The sequence below is a fragment of the Ranitomeya variabilis genome, chromosome 1 (genome assembly GCF_051348905.1).
Source record: "Ranitomeya variabilis isolate aRanVar5 chromosome 1, aRanVar5.hap1, whole genome shotgun sequence".
NCBI lineage: Eukaryota > Metazoa > Chordata > Amphibia > Anura > Dendrobatidae > Ranitomeya > Ranitomeya variabilis.
The window spans coordinates 95,624,620-95,646,017 of record NC_135232.1 but is presented as its reverse complement, the minus strand read 5'-3'; the positions used below and the strand labels follow the sequence as shown (position 1 = coordinate 95,646,017).

The 21,398-nt window shown below is 45.9% G+C and overlaps 1 protein-coding gene across 4 annotated transcripts in view; it reads right to left on the bottom strand.

Annotated features, from left to right (window-relative positions):
• NLN (neurolysin) overlaps window positions 1–21,398 on the bottom strand; it is a 94,135-nt gene that overhangs the window by 9,985 nt on the left and 62,752 nt on the right. For all 4 annotated transcript variants that reach the window (XM_077286329.1, XM_077286306.1, XM_077286314.1 and 1 more), the window contains exons 10-11: window positions 12,380–12,566; window positions 9,932–10,060 (exon numbers count right to left, since the gene is read on the bottom strand). In XM_077286329.1, coding sequence (XP_077142444.1) covers window positions 9,932–10,060; window positions 12,380–12,566 — 316 coding nt within the window. The remainder of the gene's footprint in view (window positions 1–9,931; window positions 10,061–12,379; window positions 12,567–21,398) is intronic.

Here is a 21,398-nt window from a genome sequence, read left to right as displayed (position 1 = left end):
AGATTGACGAGGCTCAGGTGGAGGTACCACCAGAGCTTCCCATTAACAAATCGTTTGTACCACTCCATCTTCGCCTAAAGGTGCTGGGTGAGCATCATGATGCTGTCCTGGCAGGCCATCCAGGGGTCAAGGGTACCTTGGAGTTGGTGTCACGTCGGTTTTGGTGGCCCAAAATCTGACAGGACGTGGTCTCATACGTATCAGCATGTACCACGTGCGATAGGGCTAAGACGTCACGCTCTCGTCCTGCTGGCACACTACATCCTCTCGGGGTACCCAGTAGGCCATGGACGGAGATTTCCATGGATTTTATCACAGATTTGCCCTCCTCTGCTGGGAACACGGTCATTCTGGTGGTTGTTGATCGGTTCTCAAAGATGTCGCACTTTGTGTCTTTGCCTTCGTTGCCCAACGCTAAGACTCTGGCTCAGGTTTTTGTGCAGGAGGTGGTCAGACTTCACGGGGTCCCGTCTGACATCGTGTCTGATAGGGGTACTCAGTTTGTGGCAAAATTTTGGAAAGCTTTTTGCTCACAGCTGGGGATCAAGTTGTCGCATTCTTCTGCGTTTCATCCTCAGTCAAATGGTCAGACCGAGTGTATGAACCAGAATTTGGAGCAGTACTTACGCTGTTTTGTTTCTGACAATCAGGAGGAGTGGTCGACGTTCCTTCCTTTGGCTGAGTTTGCTATAAATAATCACCGCCAGGAATCGTCTGGGGAGTCCCCGTTCTTTTGTGTTTACGGGCTCCATCCTCAGTTTTGTACTCTGCGCCAGGGGGGCTCTACTGGCGTCTCGGAGGAGGACCAGTTAGGAGCACAACTGTCATCCGTTTGGAGGAGAGTGAAACAGCGCTTGCTAAGCGTAGGTGCAAGGTACAAACGAGTGGCTGACAGTAAACGTGTGACAGGTCCGGACCTGAGTGTGGGTGACTGGGTGTGGTTGTCCACAAAAAACATAAAACTCAAGATTCCTTCCTTGAAATTGGGTCCAAGGTTTATTGCTCCATTTAGGGTTGCCGCCATCATTAACCCGGTAGCCTACCGATTGGAGCTTCCTACGGTATATAAAATACACAACGTGTTCCACAGATCTTTATTAAAAAAGGTGGTGGGTTCTGTGGACACAGCGCCTATGCCACCTCCAGTTTTGGTGGATGGCAATTTGGAGTTTGAAGTCTCCAAGGTGGTTGACTCTCGTGTAGTGCGCCGCACATTACAGTCCCTGGTACACTGGCGTGGTTATGGGCCGGAAGAGAGGTCCTGGGTACCTGCCTCGGACATACATGCGGACCGGCTGGTCAGTATGTTTCACTGCCGCCATCCGGACAAGCCGGGTCCTATAAGTCGTGAGGGCCCTGGGGTCCCTCGTAGAAGGCGGGCTACTGTCATGTCGGACGCTGTTCACACTAGGGCGTCGACAGACAGCAGTAATTCCACTTATGTCCACTACACGCTCAGTGGCGTCAGCTAGATTTTATCCAGCTTGTTCGGGGTTAATCTAGCTGGTAATCAGGTTGGAGGTTGGGTCACGCCCACGGCCTTTAAATAGTCGCTCTGGACTTTGGGCGTCGCCGATTATAGCTTATGCTTTGGGCCTAGTGATTCCGGTCTGGAGTGGCGGTCTTGTTGGAGGAATATCGTATCTGATGGTGTATTATCCTTTGTCATATTCCTCCTTCCTATATTTGTATTTGTTTTGCCCTGTGCACATTATAATGTATTCCTGTATGTCTGCGGCGTGGTGCATTTTTCAGTTTTCCCTGTCTGTGCTTTGGTGGTCTCAGCTTAGGGCTGAAACAGGAGACAGGGTCAGGCCTGGCGGCCCAGACATGCACACCTTTAGTGTAACTTCTGGGAAAGGGACAGACAGGGTTTCCCTAGCCTGAGGGATATCGCAGGGGCCCGTCTACCCAGTACCCCCGTGACAAATATAGTCTAAGAAGACAACCCCCGCTAAAAAAAAGAATATACTATATTTTTGGACTATAAGACACGCGTGATATTTAGACAGGAGGAAAAAAAAGGGAAACATTTCCTTTTATATCACTAATTTTAATTAACAAGGGTAGAACAGGGAGTAAGATCTATGGTTAGTGTTTCTGTGTAGCATGTGTATTATATATACAGTTGTGGCCAAAAGTATTGACACCCCTGCAATTCTGTCAGATAATACTCAGTTTCTTCCTGAAAATGATTGCAAACATAAATTCTTTGCTATTATTATCTTCATTTAACCCCTTAACGACCGCCGATACGCCTTTTAACGGCGGCCGCTAAGGGTACTTAAACCACGTTAATTAACGGCGCTGTGGAAAAAGTGAATAGCGCCCCCCCAGAGTCGGATTTTCTCTGGGGTCTTGGTTGCCGAGGGTCGCCGGTAATTAACCGTTTACCGGCAGTCGCAACAACAACAAAAAAAAACGCGATTTGCCATTTAATTTCTCTGTCCTCTGATGTGATCGCACATCGGAGGACAGAGAAATGGGGTCCCCGATCGCCCCCGCTAGCCCCCCAATACTCACCTATCTCCCCCGGTGCTCCTCATGGCTCCCCATGGGCGCCGCCATCTTTTTCCGGGGAAAAAATGGCGGGCGCATGCGCAGTGCTCCCGCCGCCCGGCACCCGGAAGATCTTTGGGGTCTCGGCTGCCGGGGGTAGCCGAGACCCCAAAGAACATGATCGGGGTCGGTTTTTACCGACCCCTGTTTTGCGATCGCCGGTAATTAACTGTTTACCGGCGACCGCAAAAAAAAAAAAGCGGTGTCATTCTCTGTCCTCTGATGTGATCGCACATCAGAGGACAGAGAAATAGGGGGATTCGGGGACCCTGTGATACTTACCGGTGTCCCTGGGTCCTCCTGCTTCTTCTGCTGGCCGCCGGCTTCTAGCTCCGGTAAGAAAATGGCGGGCGCATGCGCAGTGCGCCCGCCATGATCTGCCGGCCGGCAGAGAAAGATTCTTCCACTTGTTTTATTTTGGTCACTGTGAGATCCTATCACAGTGATCAAAATAAAAAAAATAGTAAATAACCCCCCCCTTTATCACCCCCTTAGTAAGGAAAAAATAATAAAATTAAAAAAATGTATGAATTTCTATTTTCCAATTAGGGGTAGGGGTAGGGTTAGGATATGTGCACATGTAGAATGGTTCTCTGCGGATTTTTCCGCAGCGGATTTGATAAATCCGCAGGGCCAAAGCGCTGCATTTTTCCGGCGGATTTATCGCGAATGTACCGCGGTTTTTGTGCGGATTCCCCTGCGGTTTTACACCTGCGGATTTCTATTATGGAGCAGGTGTAAAACCGCTGCGGAATCCGCAGAAAGAATTGACATGCTGCGGAATGTAAACCGCTGCGTTTCCGCGTGTTTTTTTCCGCAGCATGGGCACAGCGTTTTATGTTTCCCATAGGTTTACATTGTACTGTAAAACTCATGGGAAACTGCTGCGGACCAGCCGCTGCGGAAACGCTGCGGATCCGGAGCAAAATCCGCAACGTGTGCACATAGCCTTAGGGTTAGGGCTAGGGCTTGGGTTAGGGTTAGAGCTAGGATTAGGGTTAGAGCTAGGGTTAGGGTTGGGGCTAAAGTTAGGGTTAGGGTTGGGGTTAGGTTTAGGGCTAAAGTTAGGGTTTGGGCTAAAGTTAGGGTTAGGGCTAGGGTTGGGGCTAAAGTTAGGGTTAGAGTTGGGATTAGGGTTGGCATTAGGGTTACATTTGGGATTAGGGTTAGGTTTGGGATTAGGGTTAAGGCTAGGGTTGGGATTAGGGATAGGGGTGTATTGGGATTAGGGTTAGGTTTTGAGGTCAGGGTTGAGATTAGGATTAGGGGTGTGTTCGGTTTAGGGTTTTGATTAGGGTTATGGTTAGCTTTGGGATTAGGGTTAGGGGTGTTTTGGGGGTTAGGGTTGTGATTAGGATTATGGATCGGGTTGGGATTAGGGTTAGGGGTGTGTTGGGGTTAGGGTTGGAGTTAGAATTGGGGGGTTTCCACTGTTTAGGTACATCAGGGGGTCTCTAAACGCCACAGCCAATTTTGCGCTCAAAAAGTCAAATGGTGCTCCCTCCCTTCTGAGCTCTGCCATGCGCCCAAACAGTGGTTTACCCCCACATATGGGGCATCAGCGTACTCGGGATAAATTGGACAACAACTTTTGGGGTTTTTTTGTGGAAAAAAAAAATATTTTTTATTTTTACGACTCTGCATTATAAACTTCTGTGAAGCACTTGGGCATTCAAAGTTCTCACCACACATCTAGATAAGTTCCTTAAGGGGTCTAGTTTCCAAAATGGGGTCACTTGTGGGGAGTTTCTACTGTTTAGGCACATCAGGGGCTCTCCAAACGCGACATGGTGTCCAATCTCAATTCCAGCCAATTCTACATTGAAAAAGTAAAACGGCACTCCTTCTCTTCCAAGCTCTGCGGTGCGCCCAAACAGTGGTTTACCCCCACATGTGGGGTATCGACGTACTCAGGAGAAATTGCACAACAACTTTTGTTGTCTAATTTCTCCTGTTTCCCTTGTGAAAATAAGAATTTGTGGGCGAAAAGATCATTTTTGTGTAAACAAATGCGATTTTTTATTTTCACGGCTCCACTTTATAAACTTCTGTGAAGCACTTGGGGGTTTAAAGTGCTCACCACACATCTAGTTAAGTTCCTTAAGGGGACTAGTTTCCAAAATGGTGTCACTTGTGGAGCGTTTCCACTGTTTAGGCACATCAGGGGCTCTCTAAACATGACATGGCATCCGATCTCAATTCCAGCCAATTCTGCATTGAAAAAGTCAAACGGCGCTCCTACTCTTCCAAGCTCTGCGGTGCACCCAAACAGTGGTTTACCCCCACATATGGGGTATTGGCGTATTCAGGAGAAATTGCACAACAAAATGTATGGTTAAATTTCTGTTTTTACACTTGTGAAAATAAAAAAATATGGTTCTGAATTAAAATGTTTGCAAAAAAAGTTAAATGTTCATTTTTTCCTTCCACATTGTTTCAGTTCCTGTGAAGCACATAAAGGGTTAATAAACTTCTTGAATGTGGTTTTGAGCACCTTGAGGGGTGCAGTTTTTAGAATGGTGTCACACTTGGTTATTTTCTATCATATAGACCCCTCAAAATGACTTCAAATGTGATGTGGTCCCTAAAAAAAAATGGTGTTGTAAAAATGAGAAATTGCTGGTCAACTTTTAACCCTTATAACTCCCTAACAAAAAAAAATTTTGTTTCCAAAATTGTGCTGATGTAAAGTAGACATGTGGGAAATGTTATTTATTAACTATTTTGTGTGACATATCTCTCTGATTTAAGGGCATAAAAATACAAAGTTTGAAAATTGCAAAATTTTAAAAATTTTCGCCATATTTCCATTTTTTTCATAAATAATCGCAAGAAATATCGAAGAAATGTTACCACTAATATGAAGTACAATATGTCACGAAAAAACAATCTCAGAATTAGCGGGATCCGTTGAAGCGTTCCAGAGTTATAACCTCATAAAGTGACAGTGGTCAGAATTGTAAAAATTGGCCCGGTCATTAAGTACCAAATTGGCTCTGTCACTAAGGGGTTAATTTGTCTTAAATGAAAAAACACAAAAGAGAATGAAGCAAAAAACAAAACATTGATCATTTCACACAAAACTCCAAAAATGGGCCAGACAAAAGTATTGGCACCCTCAGCCTAATACTTGGTTGCACAACCTTTAGCCAAAATAACTGCGACCACCCGCTTCCGGTAACCATCAATGAGTTTCTTACAATGCTCTGATGGAATTTTAGACCATTCTTCTTTGGCAAACTGCTCCAGGTCCCTGATATTTGAAGGGTGTCTTCTCCAAACTGCCATTTTTAGATCTCTCCACAGGTGTTCTATGGGATTCAGGTCTGGACTCATTGCTGGCCACCTTAGAAGTCTCCAGTGCTTTCTCTCAAACCATTTTCTAGTGCTTTTTGAAGTGTGTTTTGGGTCATTGTCCTGCTGGAAGACCCATGACCTCTGAGGGAGACCCAGCTTTCTCACACTGGGCCCTACATTATGCTGCAAAATTTGTTGGTAGTCTCCAGACTTCATAATGCCATGCACACGGTCAAGCAGTCCAGTGCCAGAGGCAGCAAAGCAACCCCAAAACATCAGGGAACCTCCGCCATGTTTGACTGTAGGGACCGTGTTCTTTTCTTTGAATGCCTCTTTTTTTCTTCTGTAAACTCTATGTTGATGTCTTTGCCCAAAAAGCTCTACCTTTGTCTCATCTGACCAGACCAGAGAACATTCTTCCAAAACGTTTTAGGCTTTTTCAGGTAAGTTTTGGCAAACTCCAGCCTGGCTTTTTTATGTCTCGGGGTACGAAGTGGGGTTTTCCTGGGTCTCCTACCATACAGTCCCTTTTCATTCAGACACTGACGGATAGTATGGGTTGACACTGTTGTACCCTCGGACTGCAGGGCAGCTTGAACTTGTTTGGATGTTAGTCGAGGTTCTTTATCCAACATCCGCACAATCTTGCGTTGAAATCTGTCAGTTTTTCTTTTCCGTCCACATCTAGAGAGGTTAGCCACAGTGCCATGGGCTTTAAACTTCTTGATGACACTGCGCACGGTAGACACAGGAACATTCAGATCTTTGGAGATGAACTTGTAGCCTTGAGATTGCTCATGCTTCTTCACAATTTGGTTTCTCAAGTCCTCAGACAGTTGTTTGGTCTTCTTTCTTTTCTCCATGCTCAATGTGGTACACACAAGGACACAGGACAGAGGTTGAGTCAACTTTAATCCATGTCAACTGGCTGAAAGTGTGATTTAGTTATTGCCACCACCTGTTAGGTGCCACAGGTAAGTTACAGGTGCTGTTAATTACACAAATTAGAGAAGGATCACATGATTTTTCGAATAGTGCCAATACTTTTGTCCACCACTTCTTTATGTTTGGTGTGGAATTATATCCAATTTGGCTTTAGGACAATTCTTTTTGTGTTTTTTCATTTAAGACAAATTAAATGAAGATAATAATACCAAAGAATTTGTGTTTGCAATCATTTTCAGGAAGAAACTGAGTATTATCTGACAGAATTGCAGGGGTGTCAATACTTTTGGCCACAACTGTAGCTTTACAGCACACACTATGTCAAGCAGGAGAGCCAGCTGCTGCACAGTTCTCCCAATGATCAGGAAGGAAGCGGTCAGTGATCTCCTCGATCAAATGAAACTGCCTCCAGACTAAGGCTATGTGCACACTTTGCGGGGTCCTCTGCGGGTTCTCCCGCAGCGGATTTGATAAATTTGCAGGGCAAAACCGCTGCGGTTATCCCTGCAGATTTATCGCGGTTAGTTTTGTGGTTTCCGCTGCGGGTTTAATCCTATACTATTGATGCTGCATATGCAGCAATATGCAGCATCAATAGTAATGTTAAAAATAATAAAAAATGGTTATACTCACCCTCTGATCTCCTCGGCGCTGCACGCGGCGGTCCGGCTCCAGAGATGCTGTGCGAGAAGGACCTTCGTGACGTCACGGTCATGTGACCGCGGCGTCATCACGGTCATGTGACCGCGGCGTCACCGCAGGTCCTGCTCGCACAGCAACCCTGAGACCGGACAGCCGCGTGCAGCGCTGAGAGGTGAGTATATCATTATTTTTTATTTTAATTCTTTTTTTTTTTACACTAATATGGTTCCCAGGGCCTGGAGGACAGTCTCCTCTCCTCCACCCCGGGTACCATCTGCACATTACCCGCTTACTTCCCGCATCGTGGGCACAGCCCCATGCGAGAAGTTAGTGGATCAATGCATTCCTATGTGTGCAGAATCGCAGCGATTCTGCACAAAGAAGTGACATGCTGCGGAATGTAAACCGCTGCGTTTCTGCGCGGTTTTTCCCGCAGCATGTGCACTGTGGATTGCGGTTTCCATAGGGTTTACATGTAAATGTAAACGCAATGGAAACTGCTGCGGACTCGCAGCATCAAAATCACCGCGGATCCGCGGTAAAACCCGCAAAGTGTGAACATGGCCTAAGACGCGCAACTTTTTTTTTTTTTTGCTATAAAAGTAGTCTTTTAGTCCAAAAACTATGGTTTCAAATAATAATGGTACAAAAAACACAATAGTTATAATAAACAATTACAGTTTTTGCAAAAAACTAATTAAACATTTTAAAGTAAACCTGTTTATGGCCATTGACAAATTTAAGATAAATTTATAATATTTTAGTGGCACTTTTGGCTTCGGCTAAGTTCACACAGGGCGTTTTTGCTGAGCTCTTTATACTAATTTTCAGCTGTGTTTTACAGTACCAGCAAAGCCAATGAGATTTCAGAAATCTTATGCGCACACTGATTTTTTCTGTCATCAGTATTTTGATCTTTGCATGTTTTTTAGGACATAGAACATGTCATTTCTTTTAGCGTTTTTCACCTATTGAAAGCAATAGGTAATGAAAAAAAGCAAGTACAGCAGTACATGAAACCCATTAGGGTAAGTCTCCACGTTCAGGATTGCATCAGGATTTGGTCAGGATTTTCCATCAGTTTTTGTAAGCCAAAACCAGGAGTGGGTGATGAATACAGAAGTGGTGCATATGTTTCTATTATACTTTTCCTCTGATTGTTCCACTCCTGGTTTTGGCTTACAAAAACTGATGGAAAATCCTGACCAAATCCTGATGCAATCCTGAACGTGGAGACTTACCCTTAGGGTATGTTTCCACGTTCAGTTTTGCTTCAGGCTTTGGTCAGGATTTTATGCAGGTAAAATCCTGACCAAAACTGCACCTGAGGTCACTGGCAGGTCCACCTGCGGTGTACCTGCGTGTTTTGCTCATAGTAGCAACATGCTGCGTTTCGAAAAAACGCACCACGCATGCGTTTTCGCGGAAAAAACGCATGCGTTTTTACCGCATAGTGGAGTCTGGATTTCATGAAATCCCATCCACTATGCTGTAACATCTGGACGCTGCGTTTTTGACGCTGCGGAAAAACGCAGCGTCAAAAACGCAGCGTTTCCTGAACGTGGAAACATACCCTTAGTGATTTTTCCAGGTTTACCATCTTGTTTTGGTCACCTGAGATAGCAGTTGGGATTAATACAGTTTTTTAAATTAGTGATATGTAAAAAGTAAACATTGGCAAACAAAGGTGCGAGATTGAACAATGTCTGTTGCCGACCAAGGTGTGAGATTAAACAATGCCTGTGGATAACCAAGGTCTGAGATTGAACAGTGCCTGAGCAACTCAATGGCAGACCAAAGTGAAAGTTAAACTGTGTCCTACAATCTCAGTACACTGCCAGTGTCTTAGGTAAATTATTCCAGACAAATTCACCTCCCTCAGCTGTTACATTTGTATGTGTATTTTTTCATGAACACAGGTCTTGTATTGGTGACATGTGTTCATGCTTCTGTGATGGAAGTAAAACTGCACCAAAACATGCGTTTTTGAAGCTGCTTCTTTTCTGCCCAGAGTGCATGTTTTGCTGCAGAGAAGAAAAAGCAGAAACACTTAGGCTATGTTCACACGATCCTTTTTTCGCTGCGGATCCGCAGCGGATTTGCAGCTGCGGATCCGCAGACGTTTTCCATGCAGGGTACAGTACAATGTTACCCTATGGAAAACAAAATCCGCTGTGCCCACTATCCTTTTTTCGGCTTGAAAATCAGCGCGGATTTTCAGCGGAAAAAATGAAGTACCATGTCAATTCTGTCTGCGGATTCCGCAGCGGGTTTCCACCTGCACCAATAGGAAAATGCAGCTGGAAACCCGCAGTGGAATCCGCAGTAGAAAAAGGACTGAAAACCGCAGTGAAAACCACCGCAGGTTTTGCACTGCGGTTTTCACAAATCAGGACCTGAAAAATCCGCAGCGAAAAAAGGATCGTGTGAACAAGCCCTTAGTGTGAACTTCGTTATATAGACAAGGACTATGTGACTCATACAATACCTGGTGTAGCTGATATCCCCAGAATCTCCTGGGAATACTTGGCATATTCACTGGCTGTGTCAGCCCACGACTTTGTGTGGAGAGACTGGTCTAGTTTACTGAGAACAATCTGGCGAAGAGTCAGAAGACCTGAGACATAAAAAAAATGCAAGATTTATGCATATATAGAGCAAGGCCACCACCGAGCATGGACACAGTACTTACACGAGGGTTGTAGGTTTTACCTTTGGAGATAGGGGTATATCATTTGGGGTGAGAGGAAGACACATTGAATCCAGAATGAGTAGAGACAAATCTCCCTTATAAAATTGGTCTTTCCTTTATAGATCGTATTGAGCAGAGTAAGGCCTCCTTCACATGTCCTGGTGATTCCTGTACAGGAAAAACCAGTACTGGTGAGATCCTTAGTCCGTGTGTTCATATGTGACGTCCGTGCAGGGCCGGCATTAGGGGCAGGCAGACCAGGCAGCAACCTAGGGCCCCCGGTCATCCTGGGGCCCTCAGCCAGTGGCATGCCACTGATAGCGGCACACCACACAGAAGCTATGGGGGCCAGCCCCCGCATTCAACTTATCGGCATCATAGATGCTGATACAGTTGAAAGAAGTGATGGAGGAGGGAGCGTCAGATGACACTCCCTCTCCTATCACTCCCTCTCTGCCTCTGACTCAGCAGTGTGTGCCAGCAGTGGACCTGATGAGACGCTCTGCAGGAGCCAGTGCAGCATGGGAACGAGGAGGAGAGGTAAGTATTGTGTGAGTGTGTGTGTCTCTGCTGCATTATACTGTGTGTATGTATTATAGTGTGTGGGTGTGTGCATGCATTATACTGTGTGTGTGTCTGCTGCACAAAACTGTGCGTTGGGGCTGCTGCATTATACTGTGTGGGGGGGCTGCACTATGCTGTGTATGTGGGGGGCTATGTTATACTGTGTGGGGTGGGGCTGCACTATACTGTGTATGTGAGGGGCTGCATTATACTGTGTGTGGGGGGGCTGCATTATACTTTGTGTGCGTTTGTGGGGGGCCTGAATTATACTGTGTGTGGGGGGCTGCTTTATACTCTGGGGCTGTTTATACTTTGTGTGTGTGGTGCTGCATTATACTCTTAGGGGGCTGCATTATACTGTGTGTGTGGGGATGCATTACACTGTGTGGGGGGCTGCATTATACGGTGTATGAGGGGACTGCACTATACTGGGTGTGTGTGTTTGTGGGAGGGGCTGAAATATACTGTGGGGGCGGCATTATACTGTGTGTGTGTGTGTGTGTCTGCATTATACTGAGGGGGCTGCATTATGCGGTGTGTGGGGGGCTGCATTATTCTCTGAGGGGGCTGATTTATACTCTGAGTGGGCTGCAATATATTGTGTGAGGGGCTGCATTATACTCTGAGGGGACTGCATTATACTGTGTGTGTTGGGTTGCATTATACTCTGAGGGAGCTGCATTATACTGAGGGGGCTGCATTATACTCTATCAAGGACCATGAGGAGTGCAATTTACTATAAGTATTATATGGGACCTGCATTATACTGTATCGAGGACGATCTGTACCAATCATTCTTCCTCAGCCAGAGTAAAAGTAGGTGCACACTGTCAGTAAACGATGCAGGCTGGATGCTGTGTACTTGTACAGTGTTCAGATGTTACAGCATAGTGAATGGGATTTCAATGCACACATGCGGATTCAACTGTGCTCAATAGCCGGCAGTGATTTGGACGTGGCGGACATGTGCTGCGTCCAAAGCACTGCTAATTACTGAACGTGTGCACATAATACCCTAAAGAGGCCGGGAAACAAGCATCAAACATGGAGGAAGGTTGTTTTGATGGGACAAGCCCAGAAGGATTCCAGCACAGGGTACTCGCGTCTCCAATCCTCCCTCTCCACAAGACTGCAGAGCTGAATGGAGCGATAGGTTGTGAACGAACCCGTGGCTCTATTCAGGTGTGACCCTTCAGTGTCACAGACTTGATCAGTGACTGGACACAGATTGCCCAAAAGTTTTGTTCAATTTAACAAGATGGGATTCAACTCATAGCTGCGACTGCGGACTCCACTGCAAAAGGTCAACAAATCTTCTTTTGGGGTGTAACTAAGGGCACTAGGGCAACTTTCTGACCTGGGCCCACTCTTACCCCACCAGCCCATTGCTCAGATGTTCCAGTGCCGCAGCTAGTGTCTATATATCTTCTCCCTCTCACATAAATAATAACACAAAGATGTATGTGTATCAGAATCAGAGTATGAGAATCAGAGAACATAAAATTGAATTAAACAACAACAACAAAAATCATTGGATAATTCATCTTGTTCTTCAGGATTTTATGAGAAGAATGGTAGAATGGAGCGCATGGCACCATGACACGTCTTATTACACACAGATGATGTGACTTTGATGAAATATTTAGTAAGAGCATTGTAAATGATGTACAGTACATTTACCTGTGTTGGCCAGTCTGGATTCAATTAATTTGTCGAGCAGCTCATCTGGTATTGGACTGCCATCTACATAATGTGCAGACATCCTCTGTAAGGCCTGTTTCTCCCACACCCAGTTCTCCAGCATTTGTGATGGCACCTCAACAAAATCTGTTTCCACATTTGTCCCACTAAATCGAGCAAATTTGGTCTAAAAAGGGAAAAAAATTAATAAATCTCGTTATCAAACAAATACTATATCTTTTATACTAATAAAATACAATTATGAATACTATGTATAACAATAACAGACCAATAATTGTGCTCACTGGTAAGTTAAAGCTATCAAAGTTATCAAGACTTAAGGGTGGTTCAGTTTAGAAAAATCTATTTTCGACTAGGGGGTTTGTGAATTAATATGGTTGATCCTGCCTTCACCCTCATTGATCAGAGGGAAGAGTTGCACACCTTCTCATCACTATGCTGGCTGTCCATTTATTTCAGCGATAACCAAGTGTTGGTGCTTCAGGGACAGTGACCACCATACTGATCAGCCATATTAACACTCACAAGGTCACTTTTCCTGCTAACCAAAGGATAACACCATTTCGGCTAATATTACACTGTGTTCCAAATTATTATGCAAATTGGATTTAAGTGTCATAAAGATTTAATTGTTTTGTTTTTCAAATAAACTCATAATAATAATAATAATCTTTATTTATATAGCGCCAACATATTCCGCAGCGCTTTACAGTTTAACAGTTTCAAACACAACAGTCATAGGTAACAATGTTAACAATACAGCAATAAAGCAAAATAAGACGACCCTGCTCGTGAGAGCTTACAATCTACAATGAGGTGGGGAGATACAAAGTACAGGTGTGTATTTACAATGGTGTATTTACAATGATGGTCCAGCCATCTTCAGGGAGTGGGGGGTAGATGGAAGTAGTGAATGGGCTACACACACGCACAAAAACATAAAATGAGTTTGATTAGGGAACGTGATAGGCCGCTCTGAACAAATGTGTTTTGAGCGAGCGCCTAAAGCTATGCAAGTTGTGCATGGTCCTAATGTCTTGGGGTAGAGCATTCCAGAGGATTGGCACAACACGGGAGAAGTCTTGGAGTCGGGAGTGGGAGGTACGAATTAGTGCAGAGGTTAGTCGAAAGTCATTTGCAGAGCGCAGAGGTCGGTTAGGCCGATAGACAGAAATGAGGGAGGAGATGTAAGGGGGTGCCGCACTGTGGAGAGCTTTGTGGGTGAGAACAAGTACTTTGAATTGTATCCTGTAATGAATGGGCAGCCAGTGTAATGACTGGCGAAGAGCGGACACGTCCGAGTAACGATTAGCCAGATGGACGACCCTGGCTGCTGCATTAAGGATAGACTGGAGAGGGGAAAGTCGCGTGAGGGGGAGGCCAATTAAAAGAGAGTTACAGTAGTCCAGACGGGAGTGGATTAGGGCGACAGTGAGAGTTTTTGTTGTCTCCATGGTGAGAAAAGGGCGGATTCTAGAGATGTTCTTTAGGTGTAAGCGGCACGAGCGGGCAAGAGATTGTATGTGGGAGGTGAAGGAGAGATCGGAGTCAAACATGACACCCAGACAGCGTGCCTGCTGCCGGGGTGTTATTATGGTGCCACCCACGGAGAGGGAAATATCGGATTACGTACCGGTAATGCTCTTTTATAGAGCCCACGACAGCACCCACTGAGAGAGGGGATCCGCCCCTGGGAACAGGAAACCTACAGAGAGATAAAAGGGGCGGCCCCCCCTCGCTCCTCAGTTGTTTTACAGAGAATAAGGAGGAACCGCCGCCAGGCTTATTAGTTCAACAGGTTCAGTTATATATACATATTTACAACTTCATAGCCTCTTACTCTATTATATACATCTCCCTACAAGACACCACGTGCAACTAAATAAAGAAAAGGGAGGGAATCGAATGGGTGCTGTCGTGGGCTCTATAAAAGAGCATTACCGGTACGTAATCCGATATTTTCTATTCGCCACGACAGCACCCACTGAGAGATTTACAGAGATTGTAGATTGGGTGGGTTAACTGAGTCAAGAACCGAAACCCCAAAGGTTAGATCAGAAGCAGCAGATAGGTCTAGTCTATAGTGCTTATAGAAGGTATTAGGCGAAGACCAAGTTGCAGCCTTACATATAAGGTGTATTGGCACGTTCGCTCTTTCTGCCCAGGAAGTCGACACGGCCCTAGTGGAGTGTGCTCCGATATGCAGAGGAGGATCTCTTCCCTTAGATTTGTACGCCAAGATTATAGCATCCCGGATCCAGCGCGACAGTGTGCACTTTGTGACTCTGGATCCTTTGTTTTTCCCCTGGAAAGACACAAAGAGAGACCTACTCTCCCTCCAGTCCCTAGTTCTTTCTATATAGGTTAGAATAGCTCTTTTAACGTCTAGGGTATGAAGCCTAGCTTCTTCTGGAGTCGAGTGGTTCTCATAAAAGGTAGGTAACAAGATCTCCTGAGACCTATGAAAACTAGTGGCTACCTTAGGGAGATAACATGGATCTGTTTTTAAAACTATTCTGTCAGAAGTCACTGATAGGAATGGAGGATCTACTGACAAGGCATGGAGATCACTCACCCTTCTGGCAGATACTAATGCCACTAGTAATATCGTTTTTAATGAGATATGCTTCAGAGAGGCTGTCTGAAGAGGCTCAAAAGGGCTTTGTGTCAATGCATCCAGGACTAACGTCAGATCCCACTGAGGAATCTGTGGTACTCTAATAGGTTTTGATCTCTCGCAAGCAGAAATAAACCTAGATATCCATCTATTGCCTGCAATATCAGAATTAAATAGAGCTCCTAGAGCCGAAATTTGGACCTTTAATGTGCTAACCGAGAGTCCCAAGTCCAGACCCTTCTGTAGAAATTCTAATATTGAGAATATAGGAACTTCCGAAGAGAGTTGTGCAGTATGGAATTCAAGAAATTTCTTCCAAATCCTAACATAAATTCTGGTAGTGGAAGGCTTTCTACTCCTCATGAGGGTATTTATTAGCCCCCTAGAGAACCCTCTAAGCTCTAGTAATTGCCTCTCAAATTCCAGACAGTCAAGTTCATTCCTTTCACTTGAGGATGTAGGAACGGCCCCTGAGATAGAAGGTCTTTGGTCTGAGGCAGAATCCAGGGGTCTGAAATTGACATCGCTCTGAGCCACGAAAACCATGGCCTCTTGGGCCAGAATGGGGCTATCAGCAGAACTCTTGCCCCTTCTTCCCTTATCTTTCTTATGACCACTGGCAGTAGATTCCATGGAGGGAATGCATAGGCTAGATCGAATGCCCATGTTATATGGAGGGCATCGAATATGTCTGGATTGTCCTCTCTGCATAGAGAGGCGAACATCCTCACCTGACGGTTTGCTCGTGTGGAGAACAAGTCTATCTGGGGTACACCCCATTTGGCTGTTATTAACTTGAACACTTTCCTGTTGAGCATCCATTCCCCCTGATGCAGAGTGTGGCGGCTGAGGAAGTCTGCACGAAGATTGTCTATGCCTCTGATATGAACTGCCGACAAGGATAGTAGGTGACCTTCGGCTAGCTCCATGATGTCTGAAGCAACTCCCATAAGATTTTCTGACCGAGTACCTCCTTGACGGTTCAGATAGGCCACTGCGGTTGTGTTGTCGGAGAAGACCCTTGTGTGAGAGCCTCTCAGCTGAGGGAGAAAGTGGAGCAGGGAATAAAATATAGCCTTCAACTCTTTTACATTAGAGGAATTTTCAAGCTCTGCATAAGACCAGAGACCCTGGGCTACCTGATCCTGAAAGTGTGCTCCCCAGCCATCGGGACTAGCGTCCGTGGTAACGTTAGTGGATGAAGTGATAACCCATAAAACTCCCTTAGATAGATTGTCCCAATCTAACCACCATGCCAGGGAGTGTATTACATCTGACGTTAGAACGACTGTGTCATCCAGCTTTCCTTCCCTCCTAATGTCCTCTTGTAATACAAATTTCTGTAGCTGTCTAGTGTGGAATTGCGCCCATTGGACAGCGGGAAGACAGGAAGTCAGGGAACCTAATAAAGACATGGCATTCCTCAATGACATACTACGCTTACTGATGGCTATACTCACTTTATGTATTATGGTGGTCTTTTTCTCATCAGGAAGCCTACATATCTGGTCAACTGAGTCCAATAGGAGCCCCAGAAATTTCTGACATGTCACAGGCTGGAGCCTGGATTTTTCCCAGTTTATAATCCAGCCCAGTTTTTGCAAAGAAAATACTACTTCCCCCAACCTCCTCTCACACTGTAGGGAATCTCTACCTACAATCAACAGGTCATCTAGATACGGAATTACTAGTGTGTCCCTTACTCGTAGGAAGGACATTACCTCTGATAGTAATTTGGTAAAAACCCTTGGAGCCATGGATAAACCAAATGGCATAGCCCGGTATTGTAGGTGACAGACCTGCCCCTCTATAACCACTGCTACCCGGAGAAATTTTTGGTGTAACTGGTGTATGGGGAGATGGTAGTAAGCATCCTTAAGATCCAATACTACCATGTAACAATTTGGAAACAAATTTTTAATAGCTGAACGAATAGATTCCATTTTAAATGTTCTGGGTTTTATAAAGGAATTTAATTTTCTCAAATTGATTATGGTTCTGAAAGAGCCGTCCGGCTTAGAAATTAGAAATAAGGGGGAGTAGAAGCCCTTCCCTATCTGGGATGGTGGTACCTTTATTAATACGTGTTTGGATATGAGGGATTTAATTTCCGTTTCAAGGGCCTCCTGCTGAGGCCTAGATTTTAAGGATGTAAGAAGGAAGGAATCCGGAGGTGTTTGGATGAAATCTAAAGCGAGGCCTGAAGAAACTAAATTGATGGCCCACGGATTGACCGTTATTTCCTTCCATTGCTCTGCAAAGTGTAGAAGTCTAGCTCCCACTGGCAGAACCGGGTCAACGGAATTTATCCGCTGGCTTAAAGGGACGTTTATTGAATAGATTTCCTTTTTGTTTGAATTCTTTATTATTATTCCATCGGTCTTTAAAGCCTCCCTTCTTGCCGAATGGTGGCTTCCTGAACGCCCTTCCTGACAGGGTATGGCACACAATTTAGACCTGGACTGGGCATCTCCTTTCCAGTTTTTTAGCCATAAGGCTCTACGAGCCGTGTTAGTAAGACTGGCCGTTCTGGCCGCTAGACGGAGTGAGTCAATAGAGGCATCAGAAATAAATGCCGCAGCCCCCTTAATTAAAGGAATAGCGGAGCGCAATTTTTCTCTGGATACTCCGGTTTTAATGTTTTGGTCCAGCTGGTCAAGCCAAACTAGCATAGACCTGCTAGTAGAAGTGGCTGCAATTGCAGGTTTAAAGGCCGTTACACAGGCTTCCCATGACTTTTTAAGTATTGTGTCAGATTTCCTGTCCATAGGATCTGATAAGGAACCTGCATCTTCCACTGGCAGGGAGGTACGGCGGGAGGTGGATGCCACAGCCGCATCCACTTTAGGTACTTTGGACCAAGTGGTCAAGTCCACATCATCAAAGGGGTACCGCCTTTTACACGAGACTGGCACAAACCCCTTTTGTCCTTTACTCCATTCTCGTTTAACCAGGTCCTTGATGGCCTGATTCACCGGAAACACATGCCCTTTTTTCTGTGAAAGACCAGCAAACATAGCGTCCTGAGGTGTCTGAGGTTCTTTAGACTCAGATACCCCCATAGTACCTCTCACTGACTTAATCAGATTATTTACACTGTCTGTAGGGAAACAGACGTAATCCTCGTCATCCGAGGAGCCTGATTTCTGAGAAACGTCTGAGCTGACCTCCCCACTTTCTGCTGACGTGTCTGCTGCAGGTGAAGGCGCCTTCCTGGTTCTTTTCTCAACATTCACCGCCGGACTACCTCGCAAGGACTGAAGCTCTTCCCTGATCATGAGACGAATCTCCTTCATCCTGACCGAACTCTCCTGCTGCAAGGTGTAATCTATGCAACTCTGACATAATTTTTTAATATAGGAGTCCGGCAGGGGCTCAATACACATCGCACACTGCTTGTGCCTAGATTTCTCCGTCCGCTTACCCTATAAGATAGAAGTAGGAGAAACTACCATTAGCCCCCATAAAGCCAGCTACACATTTACCCAGGAGTAAGGTTAAATACCGTCTGCCGGGTTGTACGATCAGCTTTCGGTGCAGAGCGGCCTGACTTTTTCACCGGTTTCTCAGCGGAGTCACTTCTCTTTGAGTGTCCACTGCCTTTTTGGGCATCACCACTAGGCAGGATTAAATCCTCCAGTGGGCGCTCGATATCCTCCTGGGACGACATGTTGCGCAACCAGGAGTGCTCTGAACTGCTTATATAGCACTGCCCGCTCACAGCTGCAGAAAATACTCCCCCTTTTTTTTTTTTTTTTTGTACCTGATCAATAGAGGAGATTAGCGATTAGCCCAGGTGTGTGGCCCGCAGTCTCCTTTTCCAGCCGCAGATGCTTGCAATAATTACCGGCAACCGCAATGGTGCCTATAGACGAGCCCAGGCTGACCTCGCGACCCCGGAAGTTCATCAAGCATTTCCGGGACGCCGATGCTACTGCACATGCGCCGGCGTCTCTGCTACACGCTGTAAGACGCCTGGCCGCCGCACCTGCAGCTAGCAATTCAATACCTCCACCGGAGGGACCAGGAGGGGAACAAACCACCGGGGAGACGCCACCAGCAGCTCCACACCCCAGGAGCATTATACCATTTACCTGACCCAGGTCCGGGCTGGACGAGGTAGGTGCCGCTCCATGTTATCGGTGGGCTCATACAACGGTGTCCCAGCAGGGAGACCGTTGACAGCATCAGCAGATGAGGGGTCCACAGGAACATCCCCCCGTCTCTGTCTACCCGCTCTGGAGCCCCTGCCGCTCAGCAGAGTCGTACGGGCGGCAGTCCAGGCGGGTTTTTCCTCTTCATACTCCATAGAGTCTTCTCTGTGGGTTCCCGTCTAGGAACAGGAAACCAACTGAGGAGCGAGGGGGGGCCGCCCCTTTTATCTCTCTGTAGGTTTCCTGTTCCCAGGGGCGGATCCCCTCTCTCAGTGGGTGCTGTCGTGGCGAATAGAAAATGTCAGATTTAGGGAGGTTAGTAGAAGGCGGGAGCAGAAGAAGTTCAGTTTTGGAGAGGTTGAGCTTCAGATAGAGAGCGGACATGATGTTAGAGACTGCAGACAGACAGTCAGTGGCGTTCTGTAGTACAGCGGGGGTAAGGTCAGGGGCTGATGTGTATAGTTGTGTGTCATCAGCATAAAGATGGTACTGAAAGCCAAATCTGCTGATGGTCTGTCCAATTGGGGCCGTGTAGAGGGAGAAGAGAAGGGGGCCAAGGACTGAGCCCTGAGGTACCCCGACAGTGAGAGGAAGAGGAGATGAAGTGGAGCCGGAGAACAGAACACTGAAGGAGCGTTCAGAAAGATAGGAAGAGAACCAGGAGAGAGCAGTGTTCTTAATGCCTAGTGACTGGAGCCTAGAGAGTAGGAGAGGGTGGTCAACAGTGTCGAAAGCTGCAAAACTCATGGATGGTATTGTGTCTCAGGGCTCAATGGATCACTGAAATCAATCTTAAACATGTGATAATTGGTTTTCCAGGTGATTCGAATTAAAGGAAAACTACTTAAAAATGATGTTCCACATTATTAAGCAGGTCACAGTTTTCAAGTAACATGGGAAAGAAAAAGGATCTCTCTGCTGCTGAAAAGCATCAAATAGTGCAATGCCTTGGTGAAGGGATGAAAACATTCGAAATTTTCCAAAAACATAAGCGTGATCATCGTACTGTTAAGAGATTTGTGACTGTATCTGAGCACAAATGTGTTTGTGCTGATAAAGGCATAATGAGGAAGATTTCTGCCAGGCAAGTTCATCGGATTATTATTATTATTATTTATTGTTATAGCGCCATTTATTCCATGGCGCTTTACATGTGAGGAGGGGTATACATAATAAAAACAAGTACAATAATCTTAAACAATACAAGTCATAACTGGTACAGGAAGAGTGAGGACCCTGCCCGCGAAGGCTCACAATCTACAAGGGATGGGTGAGAATACAGTAGGTGAGGATAGAGCTGGTCATGCAGCGGTTTGGTTGATCGGTGGTTACTGCAGGTTGTAGGCTTGTCGGAAGAGGTGGGTCTTCAGGTTCTTTTTGAAGATTTCGATGGTAGGCGAGAGTCTGATGTGTTGTGGTAGAGGGTTCCAGAGTAGGGGTGATACGCGAGAGAAATCTTGTATACGATTGTGGGAAGAGGAGATAAGAGGGGAGTAGAGAAGGAGATCTTGTGAGGATCGGAGGTTGCGTGTAGGTAAGTACCGGGAGACGAGGTCACAGGTGTATGGAGGAGACAGGTTGTGGATGGCTTTGTACGTCTAGGTTAGGGTTTTGTAGTGGAGTCTCTGGGCAATGGGGAGCCAGTGAAGGGATTGACAGAGGGGAGAGGCAGGGGAATAGCGGGGGGACAAGTGGATTAGTCGGGCAGCAGAGTTTAGAATAGATTGGAGGGGTGCGAGAGTGTTTGAGGGGAGGCCACAGAGCAGGAGGTTGCAGTAGTCAAGGCGAGAGATGATGAGGGCATGGACTAGGGTTTTTGCAGATTCTTGGTTGAGGAATGAACGGATTTGTGAAATATTTTTGAGTTGAAGTCGGCAGGAAGTGGAAAGGGCTTGGATATGTGGTTTGAAGGAGAGATCAGCCTCAATGATTACCCCGAGGCAGCGAGCTTGTGGGACTGGGGAGAGTGGGCAGCCATTTATTGTAATGGATAGGTTCGTTGGGGGGGTCGCGTGAGATGGGGGAAAGATGATGAATTCTGTTTTGTCCATGTTAAGTTTCAGAGATCTAGAGGAGAAGAAGGATGAAATAGTGGACAGACATTGAGGGATTCTGGTTAGTAGGGAGGTGATATCTGGTCCAGAGATGTAGATCTGTGTATCATCAGCATAGAGGTGATACTGAAAGCCATGAGATTCTATGAGCTGTCCCAGGCCAAAGGTGTAAA